The 22,572-nt window shown below is 45.8% G+C and overlaps 1 protein-coding gene across 2 annotated transcripts; it reads right to left on the bottom strand.

Moving 5' to 3' along the window:
• Positions 1-7,417: 7,417 nt before the first annotated feature.
• Positions 7,418-19,361, bottom strand: LOC135906253 (lipopolysaccharide-induced tumor necrosis factor-alpha factor homolog). Of its 2 annotated transcripts, XM_065437556.1 has the most exons (4): positions 19,292-19,361; positions 18,149-18,376; positions 11,482-11,638; positions 7,418-8,300 (listed from the first exon to the last, which is right to left on the bottom strand). In XM_065437556.1, the coding sequence occupies exons 2-4, from the start codon at positions 18,162-18,164 to the stop codon at positions 8,198-8,200; spliced, it is 276 nt and encodes a 91-aa protein (XP_065293628.1). In that variant the 5' UTR covers positions 18,165-18,376; positions 19,292-19,361; the 3' UTR covers positions 7,418-8,197. The 2 variants fall into 2 exon arrangements, with proteins under 2 accessions (XP_065293628.1, XP_065293627.1); XM_065437555.2 differs by lacking the exon at positions 19,292-19,361 and having other exon boundaries at positions 18,149-19,163.
• Positions 19,362-22,572: the final 3,211 nt, after the last annotated feature.

The following is a 22,572-nucleotide window of genomic DNA, read 5'->3' on the forward strand; positions in this document are numbered from 1 at the left end:
GCCTTTCTGCTGGCGGCATAAACGAACACTCCTTTTCGAAGGGGATACCAGTTCCATACGTCCATTCGGATAACAAGACGGGGAGAGAGGTAAAGCACACAGATAAAAGGACGCGCCGCAGTCGCCATGGCGACGGTGACCGCGAAATGTCGCTGCCTTCGCGTCGTCCTCGAGCTCTGCTCGGGAGCCCTTGACCAGTTGCGCCGGTGCCCTTGACCAGACTTTGTCGGCGCTGGCCTTGCGCGCGGCGCGGTCAAGGGCGGCGTTCGCGAAGTGGGTCGCCGCCGCTGCGGTAACCGTGCCGGGGACAGGACGGGGTTTTGTGGGAGGACACTCTCCTTCCGAGGAAAGCGGGCCGAGGACGCAACACGGAAGTCGTATTCTCTCTCTCTCCCTCTGCGGCTCTCCTACCGCGGAGTTTCCAGCTCGAGCGGGATTCGCGGCACGTGTAGCGTGGGGTAAGAAATGTGCAGCGCAAAATCGGAGATCGCTTCCGCGCACGCACCGCATCCGTGGCGGTTTTAGAGTGACAGTAGCCTCGTTTACATGAATGCGACATTAGCGTATCGCACTTTTCAGCTCGTCGCGATAACGTGCTATGCGACAGCGTCTACACGTGGCGCATTCCCTTTCGTCCGAAACAAGCCGGAACCTGTTTCCGGCGATTTGCATTCGGCTGGTGAAGCACACGGCGGCAGAGAAGTCTCGCTTGCCTTCTCTCTCTCTATCCGACGCTTCAGCTATAAATGCACCGCTTGAGGTGACTTACCCACTCTCGAACTGCCATCCCCTGTCGCATTAATGCAATTAGCCTCTCTAGCGCATTATCGCCGTTTGCATGGATCCGATGCGCTAGAAATGAGGTGCAATGCGCCACCTGTCCCATTCGTGTAAATGCCGCCAGTGATTATTCCTTAGGCCCGAAGAAGGCATATAATCGGTTTTCAAGTCGGATCTGAATGAAAGGCAAGAGTCGTCATTTGTTGATTTAGAGCAGGAACACTGGACGAGAAGAAGTAGTTTGGTACGCGACTCACTGTCATTCGAAAAAAAAAAAGAATTATGTGGTTTTACGTGCCAAAACCACTTTCTGATTATGAGGCACGCCGTATTGGAGGACTCCGGAAATTTCGACCACCTGGGGTTCTTTAACGTGCACATAAATCTAAGCACACGGGTGTTTTCGCATTTCGCCCCCATCGAAATGCGGCCGCCGTGGCCGGGATTCTATCCCGCGGCCTCGTGCTCAGCAGCCTAACACCATAGCCACTGAGCAACCACGACGGGTGTGATTTGAAAACAAGGTCAGAGGAGGAGGCAAGCCGATGCAAGATGTCCAGCTGCAGTGGTGTAATGCAACCATAGGTGTACGTTTCAATGCAAAGCAAATGAAACGTACACCTATGGTTCACATATGATGAGTACTGTCTATACAAATTAAAAACGAAGCCTTAGGTGGCTTGGGGCGAAGCCCACTTCCAGTTTTCTACCTGGGGTATTCCCCATATTTCTGAAAAGATTTCCGCAAATAGTTTTTTCCTCCTTTTTGTTGATTATGCTTATCCTTGATCTGTTTAGACAGCAAATCAACATTTTTTCATATGTATATTATGTTTCATCCTTAAAGCGTTAAATATAACATTCACGTAAATTCTGTCAATAAGAAGATGGCTTTTGGCATCTGCGTACTCATTCGAACAAGACATTGTTAGTCACTCACTGCGTTTCATCGTGGGGAAACACATACCCCACACACTTGACATACCTCATTCAGCTCCAGAACTGGGCGGTCCGAATAAGTACCCATAGCTCATACACCGCATCAGCAGCACCCACTTTTCGCACTCTCAAAATTCTGCCATTAACCTGCACATTTCTATTTCAACTAGGTCTTATATTGTTTAGAAGTAGAAATAGTGACATTCCAACTGAGTTACTTCCCCCAACGCAACTTTGCAATACAAATAACACGCGGCTTTTTGAAAATAATCTCCTGCTTACAAAAGTAAATTCACTGACTACGGTAAAATGACAGCCTTCTTTTTCTCTAATTTCATTTTGAAATTTTCTGTCATCAAGCATTGAATCATGCTCTTCACTACACTGTTTCCGGCAGCTTCTAAAACAGTTTTTGCTAACGACATACGGTGCCTGAACACGCCTCCCTCCCCCCCCCCCCCCACACACACACACACGCAGGCACGCACGCATATATTCCCGAAATAATCGGGAAAAGTTTGACATTTTATTATAAAAGATTTTGTTATAAAATGTCTCTCAAGAGAGTGTCATTGTCATGAACACGACCTACTGTATAAATACAGTAGGTCGTGGTCATGAATACTAGCCTTTCTGTCTATTCCAAAGCTATGTTGGTGTTTTTTTGTTTTCCTTTTTTTTCCCCCAGAAGTGGCGACCTCACCGTCCTCACCTGCTCTTATCAATGAGCGCAAACAGCGCAGTCACTGCCTTCCTCGAGGCTTGCGCGAACACCACGACACATGTTCAGTGTCACACGAGCCGCATTGCAGGCCTCTCCAAGAGTGCACAACACGCCAAGAAAAGCCACGCTGGCGTACCGTTTCGCGCAGTCATACACTGCTTAGAAGGGAAACCGCACACAACGCGCTGAGCAACAGATGTGCGACTAATCTTGGTGCGCTGTAGAGAGAGAGAGAGAGAGAGAGAGAGAGAGAGAGAGAGAGAGAAAGAGCAAAATAAGCAGGAAGAATAACTGGGTTTTGTCCATTTTAACACTTACCTTTTAGAGAAGACGTTTTTTTGGCTCCTCAAATTACTCAGCCGTGTTGTTGAGATTGTTGTGGATGCTGCGCCAAGTTCTAATACGTCATCGCCATTAGTCTTCACTTTATGTGTTATGTCGGACGCTACCGCAGCTCAATACATAAGTGGCTCTTGGGTTGAGTGATTTCCGGTAGCTTCAGCAAGGTTAGATCCAACTGCAGCTAGCAACACTTCTCCTGCGCGTGTACTGCACGCATTTCCCATCCAACTTCCGCCGATTAGCAGTGGCCGTTTATTTTGTCATTGTCTCTATTGCGCAAGTTTGTATTCGGGGATCCTGGATAGGTAAGCCGTATCGAAATGCTGTGATATATGATTATGCGCAAGTGTAGCACCATTTTGCGTATGTTAAGAAAAAACCTGAAGGCTTCTTCTGGCTTACCACCCCTGAGGAGGCTTATCCCATCAGCCCAGGCGTTTCCTTCACTCGAACAATTGCGATTTTTAAAGTAATTATACTTGACAGGGCCAGATGAATCGGTAGCAAAATTCCTCGCAACGCTATCTTACAACGGCACAACAAAACTAATGCGCACTCAGACGATTACCCAAAACACTGCACATTTACAGTACATATGTATAACCGAAAATAAGCGACTGTAGACAAAATCACTGAAATGCGTACATTTATGTGTTAGTAGCCTGTTGATCAAGTTTCGCATCAATGCCGCGGGATCAAAACAAGCAGGCATTAATTTCCGAAATATACCTAAAAAAATAAGATCTATAAATCATGCGATTGTAGGCGAGAATAGCCGCTACTTATGAGGAAAATATTTTGAAACGTTGAACGAGGTTCGATTGGCCGCGACATCGCTGAGGTATGAACTCATCAAGAAAGTCTGGTTATAAGCGCCGCATCCCGTTGAAAAGTTGTCGAAATCTATATCGCGGAGCACGACACAGGTCACCTGCTTGTTAACCGTAAACTTCCTTTTCAAAACAGCGCGAGTGTCATACGCAAAGTATTTGGCGCCGCCGTCCGTAGTATTGTACACGTAGCAGCCGTTATTGAGATCCGCCGTCATGTTCAGGATCTTGCTCTTCGAGTGACACACTTCGGACACTGACATCCTTCCCTCCATCCCAGAGACCCCCTGCGCTGGCAAGGGAGACGCCTCAGTCGTCGAAGTCCACGCCTGCAGCGCTACCGTTGCACTGACGCACATGCCGGCAGTATTACTTTTCACCAGGATGGGGCTGACCTCATCCACGAACTGCTCAAGCACTTTAGCGGCGTGTCCGCAGTACTCGGGCATCGAGTTGCGCCGCGGGCGTATTAGGTGAGTGTTCCAGAACACCAAGTCGACCTTCTCCGCGAGTGCGCTGAGGTCTACGTGTTCGGGACGATCTAACGGGTCTATCATCAGAGTCACGTAAAACGGGCCGTCGAAGCGATTCAGGCTCGCAAGAGCGACGATGTCGCTCACGAAATGCCCGAGTGTCTTCCACCGCGCGTGGCTGAGGCCCGTCTCGCAGAAATCGTAGTCTTTTACCCAGTGGATGTTGGTGCCGTTGAGGTGGTAGTGCGAGGTACAATTGAACACGTGAAAGACCATTCTGTGCCGTAACACGGTGTCCGTTCCGAGGCGGTGTCAGTTTTCGCTGTAATAATTTTTTTTCTACATATTTTGTTCCATATCATGGTCTGCAGAATGTGAACCACCTATTCAACTTCGTTCACCCGAATTCGACGTGAGCATGCCGAGTTGGACGTCGGGTGAACCGAAACCGCGCGGTCCGATCCCGTTTGCATGCACTTCGCCGAGCGGGTTGCGGGAGTCCGCGGCCCACCAGCACGAGCAGACGAAACCGCCTCCTGTTGCTTTGCGCCGTTGCCGCAGCCGCTTGTCGAGAACGCCGGCTTTCATTTCCTCTTCCCGCATGATATCTTCGCCGGAAACGCACATATATTTTTCTTTCTTACGGAAGTCTACCACTAACTTGCTCTCAATATCCGTAGAGGATATTACGTGTCACTAGCGATAAACGTTTGACTCAGCTGGCGTTCGTCCACTTGTGAAACAGAGGCCCCCATGTTTCAGAATCCGTACACTGTGATTGGCGAAAAGCGTACGTCTGCTAGCTCTCGCATCGCCGGTCGTCTGGGACATCAGCTATGAACTTTAGCGAGAAACTGCAGACAGAGAGATTCATAAATATTCTACAGTCGACCTCCGTTAATTCGGTCCTGACGGAACAGCCGAAATTGATCAAATTATCCGGCTGGTCGAATTAAACACGACGTAGCAAAAAATGCCAAAATTTACATCGCTGAGTAATTTGGCAGTATTCGCTTGAGTCTAACATGTCCCGAATCAAACGCGCGCCTATTTTGTATTTTTCCAAAGTAGAAAAGCAACATAGAAATCATATTAAAGCTCCTAAACAAAGCACAAACCTAACGCGCACTCGATATTTAGCAAGAATTGCCAAGTTTCTAATATGGGTTGCACAATGGCGGGCGGTTTCCTAAACTCAGCTTCCCCGCATGGTATTTTAGAGTCGGCTTTTCTGCAATACATTTGTGTTTATGCGGTAGAGCATACGAACTCCGTGAAGGCGGTTTTGGTTTCGTATCCGATTGCACCGGTCGCTCAGGCAATTTTCGGCCCAATTTAATTGGAGAAAAAAAAGAGAAGTGTTAGAATCGGCTAAATACCGTAAACAGACATAGCGAGCTACCTTTATTCCTTGAAATTATCCGGCGAAGGACAATTTTAGGATCGAAATAACAAATGTTTGGGCTCATAACAATGCGTGCATACGGTGCAGGCCAGGTTCGAATTAACCGACAAATCTAATTCTGTACAAGCAACATGTCTACTGTATAGGCAAAAGCAAATGAAGAGCATTTCGAATTAACACATTTTTTTGCGACCTGTTTTACGCTTCGAGCACTATATACGATGCAGGTGACAGGCAACGCGAAGTTTCATTATGTCGCCCCCCTTGGGTGGCGGGTCCGTCAGCGAATTCTCGCAGATCGCCACCCGCAGCTAGGAACGTAATTTCTGAACTGGTATAATTGATGATTGAGCGATTACTTGACTCTTTAGCCGGCCCCTCAATGATATTTCAGCGCCAAAAAATACGTGTGACCAAAAAACAAGAAGCACTTAATGGTCACGTTAAAGTGGTTTGAATTTCGTACAAACGACGCAGAATCGTTCTGAGCTCTGATTTTAGAATACTCGAACTTTTTTTGTTTGTTTCTTGCCTTTTTGTTCCAGTGATGAAAAAAATTATGAAGAGAGCTAAGGAATTTTTTTCTGCCTGTACATTTGTTTATTGAGTTCTCGGCGGAATGTATACCTCTGCGCGTTAACAACCGCATAAAAAAAATCAGCCTTTTCCTGCTCAAACTGACAGATTGGTAATATCTGTAATGATGTAATGATGTGCTCTCACTCATTTTCGTTCAAAAAAATAAATGCCAGACTCTGTTTAGCGTTAGCCTTGAAGCACACGAAACAAAAGAAATAAAAACAAATACCTAATCGCTGCATTAGCTGTTACATTTCTCGTAATTATTATATTTCCAGGCACTGCAAGCTGACTAGTACCGAACTGTATTTTTTCCCCTCGCTGGTTTACCTTACACGCGAGCGTACTTGTATTCCACATTTCGTGTTTTCGTACTTCATTGCACGGTGCACACGTTGAATTTGGGTAACGCCCGTTCTTCAACTTTGTTTAGCTTTTATATTGTATTTATGCTTTCCGGCTATATGCTTACCTGTGTCATTGTTATTTTTCATAATATGTGCTCTACTTTTGTTGTTGATTCAATGCGCGCCTTTGTTATCCTGCCTGAAAATGCTATCAGAGGTCGCATTTCCATCTCATATAGGGCCTCTTGATGCAGTATTCAGCGGCCACCTACGTTCAGCGTGGTCATCATCATCATCCCCATTATCATCACTGTGAGACTAATTGCATGATAATTTGATGAAAAGAAAATTCAAGCCTTAAAGCGTTAAACAAACAAGGGCTATGAACGACCTTTCTCTGCCTCGTAATCAATGCTTCCGCATTTGTAAGGCGCCAATAACGCGGTATTACTTTTTCTTGCTGTTCATTTATAGTGACCAGCGAACACTCGTGAGGCGAGGTTGACGAAAGCTAAGCTATTATCCGCCTGAGCATATCTGGCCCGGCGAGTGCGTCGCTTTATTTTGGACCCCCTTTCTCTCCTCTCCTTGGGTCACCTCTAAGCTTTTCACTCTATCTCCATAGCTTGCGAGTGGCTTCGAGGTTGCGTTCTTTTCTTTCTGGCTCTCAAAAACACTTTTTGCGAGAATCTGCAACGAAGCTTACACCGCCACCACTTGCACCACAAGGCCGCGTTTGTCGACTCTCGTCTTGGTCGTGCACTTAGCGCTGTTACTTTCAAGTTCCCACATGTACCAATCAGCTCAATCAAACACACTTTTCCCGCGAGATGTCTCTGAAAGCGCCCAGGAAAAACGTGTACTCATAATGTGCAAGCGAAGAAGACTGTCTACTCATATCGCGTGGTTTACTTCGAAAAGGCTCAACCAAGAAGGTTGCGAAACTAATTAGCGCACGAAAGGTAGCTAGCTTGAAGAGAGTCAAGGAAATGGTCAAGTCAATTGCCAAGATGTTTACTGAGAGTGGTCTTCAAGGAAGATTGCCAAACTAATTGCCACCAGTTTAAATAAAAATGTCCACGAAGAATGTCTACAAGTTAAGCACCACGGAAATTAATGAACAGAATTTACTGAAAATTATTGCTGAAATAAAATTTCCTGAAATCGCGTAGCCTTTACGTTCACTTGCTTTCTTTCTGAGATCGAACACTTGCACATTTTCTATGGTGCAACCACACATACTAGTTCCGCAGAAATGCGGAAGGCAAAGTACAATACTAGTGCGAGGGAAAGTTCAGGTGAACAAATTTTTTTTCCTCGCCTCTTCTCTATACCTGTCAAACTGGGATTCCTAAGTAGGGCTAAAAAGAGAGGGACGGATACGAAAACGTGTGTGGTCGTTCTTACACCTGCCCTTGTCCTTTTCAGCGCCGCTTAGGAATCTCAGTCTGACAGACCTACTGGCGCGGATTACTGCCTTTCTCTAAGTCTGCGTGTGCGACGCCGACCACACGAGACGGACGAATGCAGCAGTGGGAACGAGCCATTGCACACGCACAGCTCCACCCTCTTCGCACGCGCACAAAACGCAGAGTTCCACGAGTTGCCTCTGGCACGTGAACGTGACACGCTTGCGCGAGATTAGCGCGGACACGTGGTCGTCGCCGCTGCTTCCGCCGCACGTCATCCTCGGCGTCAGCAACGCAAAGCAGAAGCCGCGTCAGTCCGTGCGCCGTTTCCTGTTTACGTAGGCGGCGGCGGCCGGTGTCCCGTCGCGTTCACAGCATCCGGCGCTCTCCCAGCGTAATGTGACAGTTGGGGCAGCTGTGGGCGGTGTCCTTCCACGCGTCCACCACAAAGGGCACCCAGAAGCAGGGTAAACTGCACACACGCGAGCACGGTTTTTTAAAATAGATACACAACTACTACAAAAAGAAAAGAAGAAAGAGAAAGAAAACCACGATCATCACCGCAAAACAATATCACCACCACTAACATTAATAACAAAAGAAAAAACAGCAGCCGTACATACAAGGAAAGCAGGAAAAGACTATAGTGTGACAAAAATAAAATAAATTGTGCGGTTTTGCGTGTCAAAAACCGCGATCTGATTATGAGACACGTCGTAGTGGCCGGGAACTCCGGATTAACTTTGTTCACCCGGGTTTCTTTAACGCGCACCCAGAGCACGAGCACTACTGCATCGCCGTGCCATCGAAACCACGGCAGCCGCGGCCGGGAATCGAAACCGCGACCTCGTAATTAGCACGCGCAGCGCCACAGCCGCTAAGCCACCATGGCAGGTATAGAATGCTAGTGCGGGGTCGCTCTCTCTCTCATCGTGATGGGTGGCTGCGCGAAATTTGTGCGTGCTAGATTGAGCCGCGATCGCCGGCTGCTCTAGCGCGCATTCACTGCTAGTATCCGTGGTGGAAGTATTTGTGCTCTCGTGACCTGTTAATGTTGTTCTTCGTCTTGTACTTGTTGTCGCCTGATAAATTTGGCACGTACCCATATGTGTCCATGCGAGTAGTGCTTTTCTTTTTTAGATTTTAGGCGGACAAAACAGGAAAGTGGGCTTCGTTAGGACCGTTTGACCCATAATACCAAAACACCATTACTTAGGTAGCAAAATAAACACAAACAAAGCAAGAAGAAAATATCGACACGCATCGTATATACGCACGAACTCGTCACAAGTCCACAATGAGCACACAGATACCAGCACCGAAAGCATAATCTGGTACCTGGGATGGTTAACCATCAAAAAGAAGTGAAAGAGTCCACTCAAGTGCACATAGACGCAACATCCATATTCACACATCAACCTGATCAACCTCTGGTTAACAGAGCATCACTGCCAGAATGCTTGCTGTTACTTCTAGCTTTATTTTTTGTATTCTCTCCAAAGTTGTGCATTTGGGGTTTTGGTGTAGTCGGCTCTACAAAGAACCACTTTTCAATGTGGCTATATTTAGTAAATAAATAAATAAATAAATAAATAAATAAATAAATAAATAAATAAATAAATAACCATGCCTCAGATATCAGTTTTGTCGATCTGGTCTCTCAGTTGATTGACATCTCAGAAATGAACTAGGTCGGTGCTCCTCAAGCCAAGGCAGTTTTCTTCCCATCCTACGGCAATGCAGCAGCAACTTAATGTTATCAGTTACCGTAATATGCGTCGGCTTCAACGCTTATAGATATCAATTTATACAGTACAAGTTGTCTACAGACTACTCGTAGACATCTTTCCCTTCTGATAGGCTTCTCAATTCGCCCGTATGTTCTACAGACTGTCAGGAAGAAACGTTATTGGTTTTCTTGAGCCACCGTGGTCGGCAGATTACCTAGCGGCTTATTAGCGTCTATAAACATTCAATAATGTCTGGAAGGCCTGAAGTCCACAACAGATCTGCAGACTTCACAGAAAAGCGTCAGCACACTTGTTATATACCAAGTAAGATTTTGCAGTGAGGCAAAACGTTGAGCATTCGGCATGTCGCTTGCCCCAAAATCCTTTCAAAGGGATCAATGGTAGGCGAACAAAGAAAACCTCAGCCTGTAGCGGATGATTCGGCAAGGAGGCTTGAGTTCGTCAGGGCAAAAACTGACTCTTTGTCCCCTTGCTAAAATGTTGGCATCAGGCTTCCCGCGTTCGTCCGCTGTTCATCACTATGTCTTTACCTTGCTCTTAACCATCTTCATGTTTTTTATATATACCAATCACTTTTCTTCTTCTCTTGACAGGCCTCGTACTTTCATTCGACTCGCGCTACCACCGTTCTAGCCCGTAAACCCGTTCTGTGACGAGACTCAAGTGCTGGAATCTTCCTGTGTGTCTGCTCCCTTCCTCGTAATCTCACTCGGTTGGAGAACGTTTCACTCCTTAGACTTCGGGCTGGGCGGTTTGCGCAACCTGGTCCTGGGGGCCAGGTTGGGGCCCAGCCCAGACCCTGTTTTACCTGGCGAAGTGCTCAACAGTGCTCTGTCCCCGTGTCTTCAGCGGATGATCACCATCTGCTGTGTCTATGGTCAGAGACAAAGGCTACGAGAGAGAAGGTTGTTAGAGACGCCGCGATATACCGACAGACCAGTCTGCAGACTGTGAGCGGTTAATCACGTTCAAGAAAGTTCTACGGGCCACTTATGCAGCTTCTTCATGAAGAAGGCCTGCGTGCATGTGCATTTAATTTCATTTCAATTTTTACGCTCCCATAAATATGAACAATACATTTCAAAGAATACATTAATCTGTAAGCATCATCGCCAAAAGACTGATCACGAGACTTCCTGTAATCCGTGTACCGTCGAAAGGTAATTACACGGTGAAAAGCATCACGTTATTCAGAAAGAAAGCAGAAAGCTACATGACAAGCACAACTACACTCGTTGACGAACTAAACCTCGTTATAACGAACAGTTAAAAAGTCGGAAATTAGTTCGCTATATCCATAATTCGTAATACAAAATTTTGTAAAAAATACATTCAAGAGGAGCAAAATTCAATCAGAGAAGGCACAGCAACTCGAACGATGCTTACTTGGGTCACGTTCATTTATTTACGCACAAAGAACTGCGTTATCGCGGCCTGTTTCTGACGTAAAAGCAACATTCGATCACGCCGCTGCTGAAGCGGCGCTGTCAGCGGTTGTGAGATGCGGACGATTTCTTTGGCTGTCAATTCTCGATGACGACGTGGCATCTGTGGCGCTGTCAGCGCCTGCGAGGTAGTCCTGAACGTTCGCTGCGCCGCACAACACATTTGTAGTGCAACGAAGCCTGCCGCCTGCTATTAAAGTGAGGTAGGGCTTGGCGTCGCGAAGTTCGTTATATCCGTTTTATGCCAAACCGCGTTCGCTATAGGAAGTTAAAAATACATGTGTTCGACAAAAGTACTTCGGAAGAGTTCGATATATTCAATGATTCGTTATATGCGTGTTCGTTATATCGAGGTTTGACTTAATAAATACAACATAATATACAAGGTGAATACAACAAACTATAAAGATATGGTCAAAACGAAAAAAAAAGATCCCTCAGAATACGCGTCACTCACCAGAAGAGGCAGCACACTCCGACCATGATGTAGGTGCACAGGCCGACCGTCTTCTTTGTCTGCGTCATGATTTCATGGCAGCAGTGTGGGCAGCGCATCTGCATCGGCGTGGCTGTCAGCGACTGTGTAGGCACCACTATCACGGTCGGGGTTGGGGCTGCAGCAGAAGGCAAGGAACATTTCTTTCTTAACGACTGCTCCAGCTTGGCAAGAAAGAGAGATAATAAAGAGAGGAAAGGCAGGGAGGTCTGGAGTTGTAAGAGCGTGTAATATAGAAGGGTGCTAGAGCACTGCCGCTTGGCATACATGGTACATCGATATAATAAATGCAATGGCGCGAAATAAACAAGGCCTTAGCAGCACGACGACGAACGTAAACTTACAAGCGCTAAGTTGCGACAGTTCATGTTGGTGGCGGAATTTGGAAGTATGGTTTAACATTTACCGGAGGGTCTTTGAACAACATGAAAAGAAAGAAGACGACACATTACTGACATATTTTTCTTTGCTTCATGCTGTCAAAAGAAAGTGTCCGCTGAATTTTGGAATAGTAGGAGTCGATTAGCACAGCTGGAAAGCATTGTATAGTTTAAGTATGCGCCTATGATGTGTGCTATATGTGCCTTTATGTAGTCGTTTATTTCGCACTGCATTTATCGTATAAGTTTAGGTTATATGGGACAGAGTTCATTAGTGGAGAAAAAATTCCGAAATGGATACCGGACTGGCGCCATCTTACCGAGGGCACCATGAAGCCCGTGTACTTGCGAAGGGAGAGGATAATTTGCAGATTGGGCGGCATGTGTCTTGGTGTGCATGCGTCTCACGGTTATGTAGGTGATACTAAAGCCCAGGTACGATTTATATCAATGTCCGCGAAAGAATTGCGCAGTCATAAAGGAGCGTTTGAAGTTGCAATCAGCAAGTTGTATTTTCAAATAATATTTTCCTGATTAGGTTAAGCTGTTGACTCAAATATATATGCTGATGATTCGAGTGTATATTTTTTAAGGCAACGACATAAACTAAGTCATCTTTTGCAACAACATTATGAGGGATATATAAAGTTGGTGTTGCCTCTGGTATGGAATGCGGTAATTTTCATCCCTCTGCCCCAACTACTGTGACCACGTATGCCTCTACCTCTGCCCTCGGGACTGCACTGCCACAGTGGCAATATGGTAATGATGTGGTGATCGACTATGCAAGTATAAAGCGTTGTTCTCTGCCGAGAAGTCGCGCACCAATGTATAGGATTGTCTGGTGGTGCATTGGCTGCATGTCACAAATTTTGGCATTATCTACTTCATAGTAAGTCTTGTCTGCTGACAGATAATTGGATTGTGGCTTGTCTCACAACAAACATGAAACCATCGTGGCACTTTACCGGTATGTTAACTGAACTTGTATAGAGTTTGAGTTCACCGTGTAGCACAAGCATATCAAGCTGAACGCCATCGAAGATAAGTTGACGTGTCTTGCCTGTGGTGCCCTACACGCCATGAGAACACTTTGTCAACTCCAAGACGAGGACGAGGAGTGCAAAGCTAGACGCCACCGTCTAGCTAACCGACGATGAAGCACTTCAGGGCTTTCTTGTCATAGGCGACGTCGTGTACCCTTCGCCCATCTCTCAATTTGAGCACAATTTTTGTGCCCCGTAAATTGTCACAGTCTGTTCGTGAACTGGCACGTGACAACAGCTGACTTTTGGATGCAAGGTACACGCAGAAGAAGGCACAAGACCGCTACTGGTGGCCGCAAATGACTTCTATGGCGACACAGTATGTTGGCGGATCTCAAACTTGTCGAAGAACAACAACAATCGCACAGCAGCAAAGAACGCCGGTGTAATGGGACTCATGCCGGTAACCGAGGTCCCGTTCTCCACAATTTCCCTCGACTATGCCGCAGTGATATGTGACGACAACAGATGCATCATCAATGTTATAAACTTTGCCACGCGTTTTATAGTGGCCGGTGCCGTCTCTGCAACTTCTACAAAAGAAGTGATTCAGCCTTTCTCTTGCTCCAAGGCATTCAGCAACACTTCTCAGTCGCCTATGCCGCACGGCGAACAATGGCCTAGTCGAGAAAAGTAACACTACACTTGTTGTGAGCAGGAAGGCGTGCTGCACCGACTCATCGCTTTAGAAAAAGAAACTCACTGCCGCCACATTCGACGCGAGCACAAGAATGAGTATCCCTTTACAGTTCTCGCCCATCGAAGGACTAGTAGCACGGGTACATACCACTACTACCAACGGAGAGGTTGACGCCGTCCAAGGTGTGAGGCTCTCGAAGGAAGTCTTCTAGACTTAACTAAGGCTCGAGTTGAAGCAGAAGAGAACGTTGCCAGAGCTCAGCAAGGTCGTCAACACCATTGGGACAAAACACATCGTGACATCTTTTTTGTGGATCAGTACGTCTTTCTCCAATGCCAACAATCCATTACCGATGGTATGACAAAGCTTGCAACAACATTTATTATTATTATTTATTATTTGTTTTGAACACATATACACATATACACAGGTAACAGGAAAGGGAAAGCGAAGAGCAGGCTGACAACTGCCACCGGAAGGGGCACAACGCCTGCCTACTCTTCTGAAGGGAGGCGACAGCAACACAGAAATGGAAGATAGGAAGGAGGGGAGGAAAAAGGGAAAAGGAAAGGAGGGCAACAGGACAAATCACGCTGCAACACGCTACAACAGAATGTCGAATGTTCATGCTACAAACGTGGACCTAAGTTAGTTAGGTCTATAAAGGTTAGTAAGGCGCGATGGGCCTGGGCAACATAGTAGGGCTCGATGGGCAACAACATTTGAAGGAGAGTACAACAACACAGACCAAAAGACTCCTGTGACTCCGCCATGCCAGTGGTGACCTGGAAAGCACTACAAGCGGCAGTGAGAGGATTGCTCCTGTGAGCCACTTGAAACCATTTCGCCATTCATACGCGGATCGTCCAACTTTCCTTGACAACTAAACCTGGCCTAGGGCACCAAATACAACACCCCCATAGCCCAAACTTGTGAAGAGCAAAGTTGCTTATTATACTTTGTGTGCAAAATGCGGCTGGCGAGCATCATTAGCCAAATGTGACCACGATACGCTCCAGGTGGAGTCCACGCTAGTTTTAGTGCTTAAAGTCAGGCGGGTTGGGGTGGCCCCCCTTCCATGGTTAAAGGAGGGGCTCGGCCCCTCTCGGCAGTTCAACTGCAGCACTGCGGCGCCCATTCGACAAGCGCTGCTGGTGGTTTTATTACCAGTAGTGTCTTTTGCAGGACAATTTTAACTCTCTAAATTTTCGATCAATGATTTAATTGCGATTAATCGGTCGCTGTGGCATGAGCAATAAACAAGAAATCAGGTATTGTCGTACTGCTGCGTGCATTTCCCCGAGGCACTGCACATTATGGTCATCACCCTTGTTCGACTGAGATAGTTGGCACAGCATATTCAGCCGAGCTTGAAGCTTCCTGCTCCAGAATTAGTGAAGGTTCCCCTTGGTTTATTTAGTTTGCCAGTACATTTTCACTTGTTTAGTTGTGCATTCTCAGTGCTGTGTTGTGCCAAAGACGCGTGAATTTTGTCCACTTTTGTGGGTAAGTCGGTGCGAAAACATCAAATAAATTGTAGTGCCTGAGGCTGGCAATGAAGCGAGGCAACTAATGTTCTGTGTTGCAGTTATACTTATTTGGTTTGAGTTCACATATCTTTAACCCTTTACGTCCCGATTTATTCTTGAAAAAAAAGTTTTCAGAATGCCAATAATTTCTAAGTGCTTAATTTTTGTTGCTTGAAGAACTTTGCTATCTCTTGAATGTGAAATAAAATGATTCGAAAGACAGCGACCTAAGCAGTTCCCTAAATCGTTATTTTTGCTTGTCGCATGACTTATGTGGGGGGCCCCAGCTAACGTTAGCTAAAGTGTTAAAAGCTGGCGACCCAACACTGTAGGTGGTATAGTCAGACCTTGCACCCTGTTTTTATTCTTTGACTTGGTTCACTGCCGGATCCTGTGATTCAACGCTTCACTGCTTGTGAAGCGTTGAATCACAGGATCAGGAATACAGGGTGTTTCAGCGAACACTTTCAAAAATCTTTAAATGTTGCCTGTGGCTGATATCACAATTCTAGTTCATGAGCTGGTCTACTCAAAGCGACGGACAATACTTGCCCACAAAATTGAGATGCAATATCGACTAATTAATAAAGAAAATCAATAATACGTTTCCACCCAATTACATTATGGCCCATATTGAAATTTAGAAATTCTAGCTGTGGAGTTCGCAAGGCGAATCCACTTGGAACGAATTTTCAAGATGACACCAGTTTCGAGATATGAATTCCCGAATTTGGCGGAGAAATGCATTGGCATTCCAGTTAATTTGTTAGCAACACGTCGTTTCATGCACTGAAGCACACAAGTAACTGGAACGCCGACGCATTTCTCCGCAAAGTTCGGGAATTTATATATCGAAACTGGTGTCGTCCTGAGAATTCGTTCCAAGTGGATCCGACTTGCGAAGTCCACTTTTAGAATTTGTAAATTGCAATATGGGTTATAAGATAATTAGCTAGAAAGATAATAAGTGAATTCTTGTTAATTCGTCGATTTTGCATTTCAATCTTTTGTGCAAGTAGTGTCCGTCGCTTCGAGTAGACCGGCTCGTAAACTAGAACTGAGCAACCTACCACAGCAACCTTTAAAAAATTTTTTATGTTCGTTGAAACGTCCTTTACATTTATATATATATATATATATATATATATATATATATATATATATACCCTGCGCTAGAATCAATCAATCAGTCAATCAATCGATCAGTGCGTCATGGTCTCCTTTTTCACGTGAAAATGGTCGCGTTCCAGCCGGCGACGGCACTGTCTTCACATATAGAAAAGTAAGACAGCTGCTCGAAGAGCAAAAGGAGTGACGAGAAGAGCCTAGATTGAATTTAAATCTACAAACGGCAGCGGCAATATTAGTATCATCAAAAATAACTGCAGCATCGGCAACAGAAGGAGTAGCAGCCACAGTAACAACTACAAAAATTGCAGAAACGGGCATCTTATCACCATAATTTAACTTATTTATGCGCGTCAAATTTTTCCGATGAGGCACTTGTCCCAGGTTAATATTTTTTACAATTCTCACAACTTGAAAAATCAGGAAATATTGGAATTAGTCTCGGAGGTAATCGTCCTTCTAGAACGCATTAATTAATCGCTCTGAATTTCCTTGGCAGTAGAGATGTTGCGTGGTTGGTTAAACAGTCGGCATAAACTACTAGCGGTGAAGGCAAAAAAAAAAAAGAAAAGCTATTTAAGGCTTCGTGCTACGATGCGAGTTCTTCCCCGCATTCTCTCAGCAGGATGCCGCAGAAACTGAGACACATCATCTCGCCGCTGTGAGTCATCTTCACTTTTCTTCTTATAGAGCCTGATCACCATTCACGCCTTTCACGACAGGCCGCCAATGACTCCAACTGGAACACGTTGAAATAGCATGTTGTGTTCGTTTTCATCGCACACAGTCAAAAGTGTACACGCCGGAGATATTGTCAGATTGTCGTTTGTTCGTAATGCAGCAGCAGTTCTCTAATACAGCCACCATGTCGGTACTTCAAGGCATGCTTGAGTAATGCAGGGCGATCAATCCTGTTCTTCTTGCAGACGACCTTAGGACCGCATTATCCTCCGTATTCATTTTACATATCTAAACACTGGCGTGCTTATCACAAGCGCACGCAAGTTCTGCGCAGCTGCGTCGCTCTACGCGCAAAAGCCTGAGAAGCGCAGTGAATTTTTCTGCCTCTCGGCGCACTTGCAACTCACGAACAAAGAAATGATGTAGCGCGTGCGGTCACCGTTCATTGTTACGCAGTTGTCATGTCGCAGCTGACAAGAACCCACCTTTGAGACATCTGCAGTGGCGCCTTGTTTACAACCTTAAAGCACGCATGATCCGTATCATCGCAAGTGTTGAGAGAGAACATATCTCTGTGGCAAGCGTGTTAAAAAAAGAAAGAAAGAAAGAAAGAAAGAAAAAGAGATCTCGTTCGGTGCTCCGGTGGAAGCAGACTCGAGAAGCCGCGAACGCTGCCTGCACTGCTTGAAGTCGAGCATGCTTCATTTCGCCGACGACTTCGGCGCTAAAAGCCGGCAAGCCTGAATTTTTTTATGAATTATTATTATTACGTCGGACCGTGCAAAGAGCAATGTTACGAAAAATGTCAGGGGTAGCGTTAAGAGACAGGAAGAGAGCGCTGTGGATCGGAGAGCAGACGGGGATGGCTGACAACCTAGCTGACATTAAGAAAAAAAAATAGAAAAACATGGAGCCAGGCAGGCAATGTAATGCGTATAGTGTAGATGAACGGGGGAGCATTAGAGTTGCAAAATCGGTGTCAAGGGAAGGGAAGCGCAGTCGAGGACGGCAGAGAACTAGGTAAAACGGGTGGGGTGGTGGAATTGGGCAATTTGCAGCCGCAAGTGGAAATCAGCAAGCGCAAGACAAGGGTAAATGGAGATCCAAGGGAGAGAGGCCTTAGCCTTGCGGCAGATGTAAAAAAAAAAAACAGGCTGATGACGATCGTCACGTTGCCCACACTTCTGTAAGCGATGCCTTCGATATATCGCAAACAAGACTCACCCGGAGTGTACGCCATGACCTTTATAGGGTGTAGTCGGATCGGAGAGACCGCCGGGGTTTGTTGCCGCTGCACGTTTAGTTCTCCTCGAGAGGAAGCCTTTGGGAGCTGCCGGCGTGGCCGATAAACGCCAGACTCGCGGAGCGGGAATGCTGGAGTCGGCGCGCAGGAAACGCAAGGCACCCGCAACTAGTGGACGACCGGCGATGCCGCGGGAACGGGCCAACCGTCTGCGAACCCAACACCCAGAAGCGGCTCTTTCTTTTTTTTTCTTTCTTTGCGTGCTTCTGTGACGGCGTCTGGCATAATATGATGCAGCGCCGTTGAACCTAGAACCAATAGGAAGCTCGAACCGACCGGCGCAGCATTATTCGTTCGCGGCATGCGCTTTCCAGATCGCTCCATTTCTTTCTGTCTTACTTTCTTTTCTTTCTTATATTTGTATAACTCAGACCTAATTTCTCGCGCTTTGCAAGAACGGAAGGCAACACTGGGGCCAGTAGGGAGCAGTTGCAAGAATTTCTTGCGGCACCTGTGTTAGATTATCGAACTAACAGAACACTAGCTAAGGGCGACGTCTAACCGCTGAAACGCTCGTCTGTTGCTCACAAGAGGGCGCCTGCTTCCGCTTTGTTCAAAGAGGATGCGATTAGCATTAATAAGCACCGTCATGTGATATCTAGTCAAGTTTCGTTCAGAACTTGGCTGGATATCGGCTGGTTAATGGCTAGACACTTATCTCCCATTCCTCATCAGTTAGCACCGATGTTTCGAGCGCACTCTGCCGCAATTCGCGGTATTCGTAGTTTCATTAATCACTTTCGATTTTTCGAGCGCTAAGAGAATTTGTTCGGGATCCAGAAATCGGGCAGTCCGTCAGATACGGACGGATCTTGAAGCTGAATTTCATAACTGTCGTCTGCTATTGGGAAACAGTAAGCAGACGTAGTGAACTTCCGTAAACTCTATGATCGGTTTGAACTTCAGACAGATACGAATGTGCAAAATAGGCTCCATAAAAAATTAAATTCCTGGCATTACTTGTCTTTGCGCACAGGTTATATCTAAAGCGCCGTTAGTGCCTATAGCTTCCATACCGCTGTACGCGATTCAGTTAGGCGGAACAAAAATATAGCGGCGCTCACGTTGGCGACGCCACGAACGTCTCACTTCTAAACAGCTGCGCCTGCAGACGGCGAGCATCTGTGTGCAGAGAACCGTACCGAGTAAGGCGAGCGTCTCTCTCTCTCTCTCTCTCTCTCTCTCTCTCTCTCTCTCTCTCTCTCTCTCTCTCTCTCTCTCTCTCTCTCTCTCTCTCTCTCTCTCCCTCACCCCTCTCTCTCTCTCTCTCTCTCTCTCTCTTCATTTGCCTGGTGGATGATATACGAGAGAACGTATACGATGTATAGGCAGTGTTTACGGATGGATCGACGATGCGTCATTCGCAGTTTCCTGTAAGCATTGCCTGACTCGGCAAGAACGCATTACTGCTGTGAGAAGACGGCAACGTTCTGCGAAGCGATATTTGGTCTGCGTTCTGCATGTTGTGTCTAGCGGAACACACGTGATCGTAACTGCAAGGCCGCTAGGCTCCGTGAAATTAGGAGAACATCGCATCACTCGACCGTCTTTAAATTAATTTACGGGGTTTGATTTCCCAGAGAAAGGGCAGGGCTAAAGGTTGTGACAGGGACCGTATTCATTTCGACCAGCTCTGTATTTTTTTATCTTTTTTCGTTTAGATGCAAAAGCTTAGGATGGTAGGTTAAGTGAGAGCCGGCTATCCCAAAATCGCAGATTTGTTATGCAAGAAAAAAAGAAAAAGAAAAATAAACAAAATAAACTCCAAACTCCAAAAACACGATACACACACGAACACAACTGCACAATGATTTATTTATTTATTTATTTATTTAATTACTTACATACTGACTTAGTTACTTACTTACTTACTTACTTACTTACTTACTTACTTACTTACTTACTTACTTACTTACTTACTTACTTACTTACTTACTTACTTACTTACTTACTTACTTACTTACTTACTTACTTACTTACTTTCTTACTTACTTACTGTCGAGACGAAAATTGTCTAGTCTATGGACACCAGCATCTAAGGCACAGTCCATTTACCATGGGATGGTCACAGGAGTAAAGGAGTCCACACAAGTCTCCTAATGTACATAAGGACATCACTGCGATATCAGCTCGCTATAAAAGAATCACAATATGAAATGAAATGTCCACCGAATAATGTCCGCCGGCAAAAAAGTAATGCCACTACAGTCCATTAGATGAGACTCCTCTGAAAAATCTCGAAGGGCACTTGCACCATACCATCATGGCTCCGCTTACCAGGGCATCCCCACGATCCATGCATTTTGCTCAGTGTGAGTGGATGTTGTCTGTCGAGGGTGTTCAAGCGATCACGCAAGCGAACCCGCGGTCAGTCATATCGACTACATTCTATGATAATGTGCTCCATTGATACGTCGCAGTTATCACAGTAACCACAATGTGGGGACATTGGTCTTCTGATGCGACACAAGAAGTGAGGCGTGTAGGTTGCATGTAAACGTAAGCGGTGTACAAGCGTGTCGAGAGTGTGGTCAATCTATTATTTCGCTTGAAAACCGCAGGAATGGGTCAATCCTGTGTATCAGTGATGACTTTGCATGTTGGTAGGACCGTATGTTTTTGGAAAATTGGTGCTGCACAGGGTGCGAAGGACATTCTCGGCATCTGATACCGTAAACATCACGGGTGTCGGGTACCTAATTGTTCCTCTCCTGCTGGTCGTGATGGTCTGTTTTCAGTGACTACCGAGCCACGTCGGAATTTTGGGAAACGAGGTGGCCGACCGATTAGCTGCTGTTGTTGCGGTCGTTGTTCTTTCTCCTGAGTGGATGTGGCGCATACCCACAGTGAAGAATTGGCCATGAATCGGGTGGTTAAATTAGGTCTATAAAAAACAAGTGAGTTAACAATTTTAACGTTAAAAGTATAATAAATAAATAAATAAATAAATAAATAAATAAATAAATAAATAAATAAATAAATAAATAAATCTATGGTGGGGAGGGAGGACGATCAGTCTAACGTGGTAATCGATTGGTTTCAATTAGGTAATCTTGGACTGTATAGCAAACATTTCTGACCCACTAATGGAGGCTCCAAAAGATAGGCCAATATTGCGAAGCGGGATTTCCAGTAGTCGTTTTCTTATAACAGAAAAACGCCTACAAGACAACAATAAATGGTCTATTGTCTCCGCTTCGCCACAGAATGAATGGTAAGGGGACCAAGCCAGACCTGTGTAGATAGAAGTTCAAGGTAGGTATACGGCAGCTCAACCTCGTGATGGACATTTCACTTTGTCGTGTTTGGCGAAAATCTCTATGCCAAGGGTATAAAACATGTCGGTAATCCATAGAGTTGGCAGTTGCGGAGCCTGATACTGCCTGCATAATGACACTCCTGCGAAATCTAGCAGCAGTGACATGAGCAGTCAAAGTACAATAGGGTAGAATCGGGCCACTTATCAAAGCCTTGGCTCGTGAGATAATCGTGAGAAGCAGTAAGGGAAGAGCACAATGATAATGAATCAGTGATTATTACGGCTGACGTAATTGATGGTCCTAATTTGCATAATGCCAGCCCCACTGCCATGAATTCAGCTAACAAGATTGGTATGAAATCTGGAAGCCGACGAGAAAATGTCCAATAAAAAATCGGGGAAAATATTCCTACACTTGATTTTCCTTCACATAATGAAGTATCTGTCGCAATTACAATGTTTGTTTGAAGGTTCTTCAGATGATCTTGTAACATACCGTCTAGAATTTTCCATTATTAGGAAAAATATTGTCGAATTTAATATATGTCCACGTCAAAAACAAGCGATTAACTGCTGGCAAAAAATAGCAGAAGCTATGGGGTCAGTGTGAACAAAAATACACGCAGAAACTCCTCTGGGAGTCTTCTAAAACATGCGCAAGCATTTGCTGTACTAATAGCCTGCTTTTCGTCGTCGTCGTCGTCGTGTGCCGCTGTGTTTGGTAGAACGGCGAGAAACGCCGCGAATGTCGCACACGGAAACGGAAGAAACGCTGGTTGCAACGCCGTGATGCCAATTGGACTAGCATGCGACGATGGTGTCATGCTGCCCGTAGCGTTGCTGTCGCGCGAGCTTCTTTCTTCTACTGTCGTTGCTGTAGCTTTCAGTCGCCGTCATCGTCCGTTAACTCTTGTTGTTCCCCGCTCATCCCAGGCGCCTCCTTGAGGTTGTTTCTGTCTTGAGCTCTCTGCTGCCACCTACGCTCTGCATGTCTGCCACGGTTGCGAAATCGCGCCACCTTCGCGGTCACGTTGCTACGATTGCGAAATACGGTAGGTGTAATGCCCCTAAATAAAATAAACGCGG

The sequence above is a fragment of the Dermacentor albipictus genome, chromosome 5 (assembly GCF_038994185.2).
Source record: "Dermacentor albipictus isolate Rhodes 1998 colony chromosome 5, USDA_Dalb.pri_finalv2, whole genome shotgun sequence".
Taxonomy (NCBI): domain Eukaryota; kingdom Metazoa; phylum Arthropoda; class Arachnida; order Ixodida; family Ixodidae; genus Dermacentor; species Dermacentor albipictus.

Bases quoted from the DNA above. Each gene is read 5' to 3' on its own strand.
- LOC135906253 (XM_065437556.1), bottom strand. The intron at 8,301-11,481 runs GTGAGTGACGCG...GCGTGTGTGCAG, and splicing joins GGAGTGTGCTGCCTCTTCTG to TTTACCCTGCTTCTGGGTGC.